General features: G+C 48.0%; 1 protein-coding gene and 1 non-coding gene across 2 annotated transcripts; both read right to left on the bottom strand.

Moving 5' to 3' along the window:
• Positions 1–247: 247 nt before the first annotated feature.
• On the bottom strand, positions 248–1,113 carry LOC112080319 (small ribosomal subunit protein uS2-like; the record flags this gene model as incomplete). Its single annotated transcript, XM_024146045.1, has 2 exons — positions 248–598; positions 1,051–1,113. Coding segments are annotated over 2 exons (399 nt in total), but the record flags the coding sequence as incomplete, so codon positions are not given.
• Positions 696–837, bottom strand: LOC112080320 (small nucleolar RNA SNORA62/SNORA6 family). Its single transcript, XR_002896164.1, has one exon. It is a non-coding gene; the product is annotated as a small nucleolar RNA SNORA62/SNORA6 family (small nucleolar RNA).
• Positions 1,114–1,116: the final 3 nt, after the last annotated feature.

Here is a 1,116-nt window from a genome sequence, read left to right as displayed (position 1 = left end):
TCACTCTGGCACACTTCCGACACCTGAACACAGACATCAGACCGTGTCAGGCTTTAATTGTGTGCTGCATATTTCCATCAGTTGACCAAGATATCGGCAGAAGTTCCCATCTACCCTTTCACTTTGAGGAATCCCTATTGGGGACAAAACTGATATGATAAGCTGTTAAAGTCGTTCTCTCTCTTATTCATACATACACACATTATATATACACACATACACTTTTATATGTATGTATGTGTGTATATATATATACACACTTTTATATGTATGTGTGTATATGTATATATATACATACACAAAAATGAGAGACCACTAGAACATACATCTGTAGTCTATGGGCTGTCTGTACCTTGTTGTTGCAGGGGATGGCGATGTCCACGTATCTGAGGGGAGAGTCAGTGTTGCACATGGCGATGGTGGGGATGTTGACGTAGGAGGCCTCAGTCAGGGGCTGGTGGTCGGCACGGGGGTCGGTCACAATCAGGAGGCGGGGTTCGCGGAAAGCAGCCTGGATCTGATTGGTGAAGGTTCCGGGGGTAAAACGACCGTGGAAGGTGGTGGCGCCGGTGGCGGACGCAAACTTCAGCACAGCCCTCTGGTCGGAGAAGAACGGGGAGTGGAGTTAGTGGATTGGCTAACAAGCAGGAGGTGACTCAGTCAAGAATATAACTTAGCAGTAATATGGTATGTTTGGTTGTGGCTCAGGTCACTATCAAACTCCAGTCATTGGGCAGCGGCCCTACTGATGTTAGCGAAAACCCGGCCGGATCACTCTGGCACACTTCCGACACCTGAACACAGACGTCACAGTGCCAGGCTTTAATTGTGTGCGGTTAAGCTAGTCACCCACAATTACACCAGGCCAACTGAGCTGACCAAGGTAATGTTCATTAGGGAACACCAGGAAATAAAAACGTTTCTTATTGGACAAGTATAGATAGTACCTCTCCTCTAGACCGTTCACTTCCATTTGCGCCTGCTGAACATAACCCAAGAGAAACTCTGGACCCTCGTATATGTCAGGTTAGCTAGCAGTGGGGGTCTCACCTGTCCAGTGTTCCTGGAGGAGATGACGCAGACATCAGCTGGGTTCTCAATGGCCACGATGGCACG

The sequence above is a fragment of the Salvelinus sp. IW2-2015 genome, unplaced genomic scaffold, assembly GCF_002910315.2.
Source record: "Salvelinus sp. IW2-2015 unplaced genomic scaffold, ASM291031v2 Un_scaffold15611, whole genome shotgun sequence".
In the NCBI taxonomy this organism is placed as follows: Eukaryota; Metazoa; Chordata; class Actinopteri; order Salmoniformes; family Salmonidae; genus Salvelinus; species Salvelinus sp. IW2-2015.
Note: the sequence above shows the minus strand (reverse complement) of the source record. Positions and strands in the feature narration are given on the sequence as shown.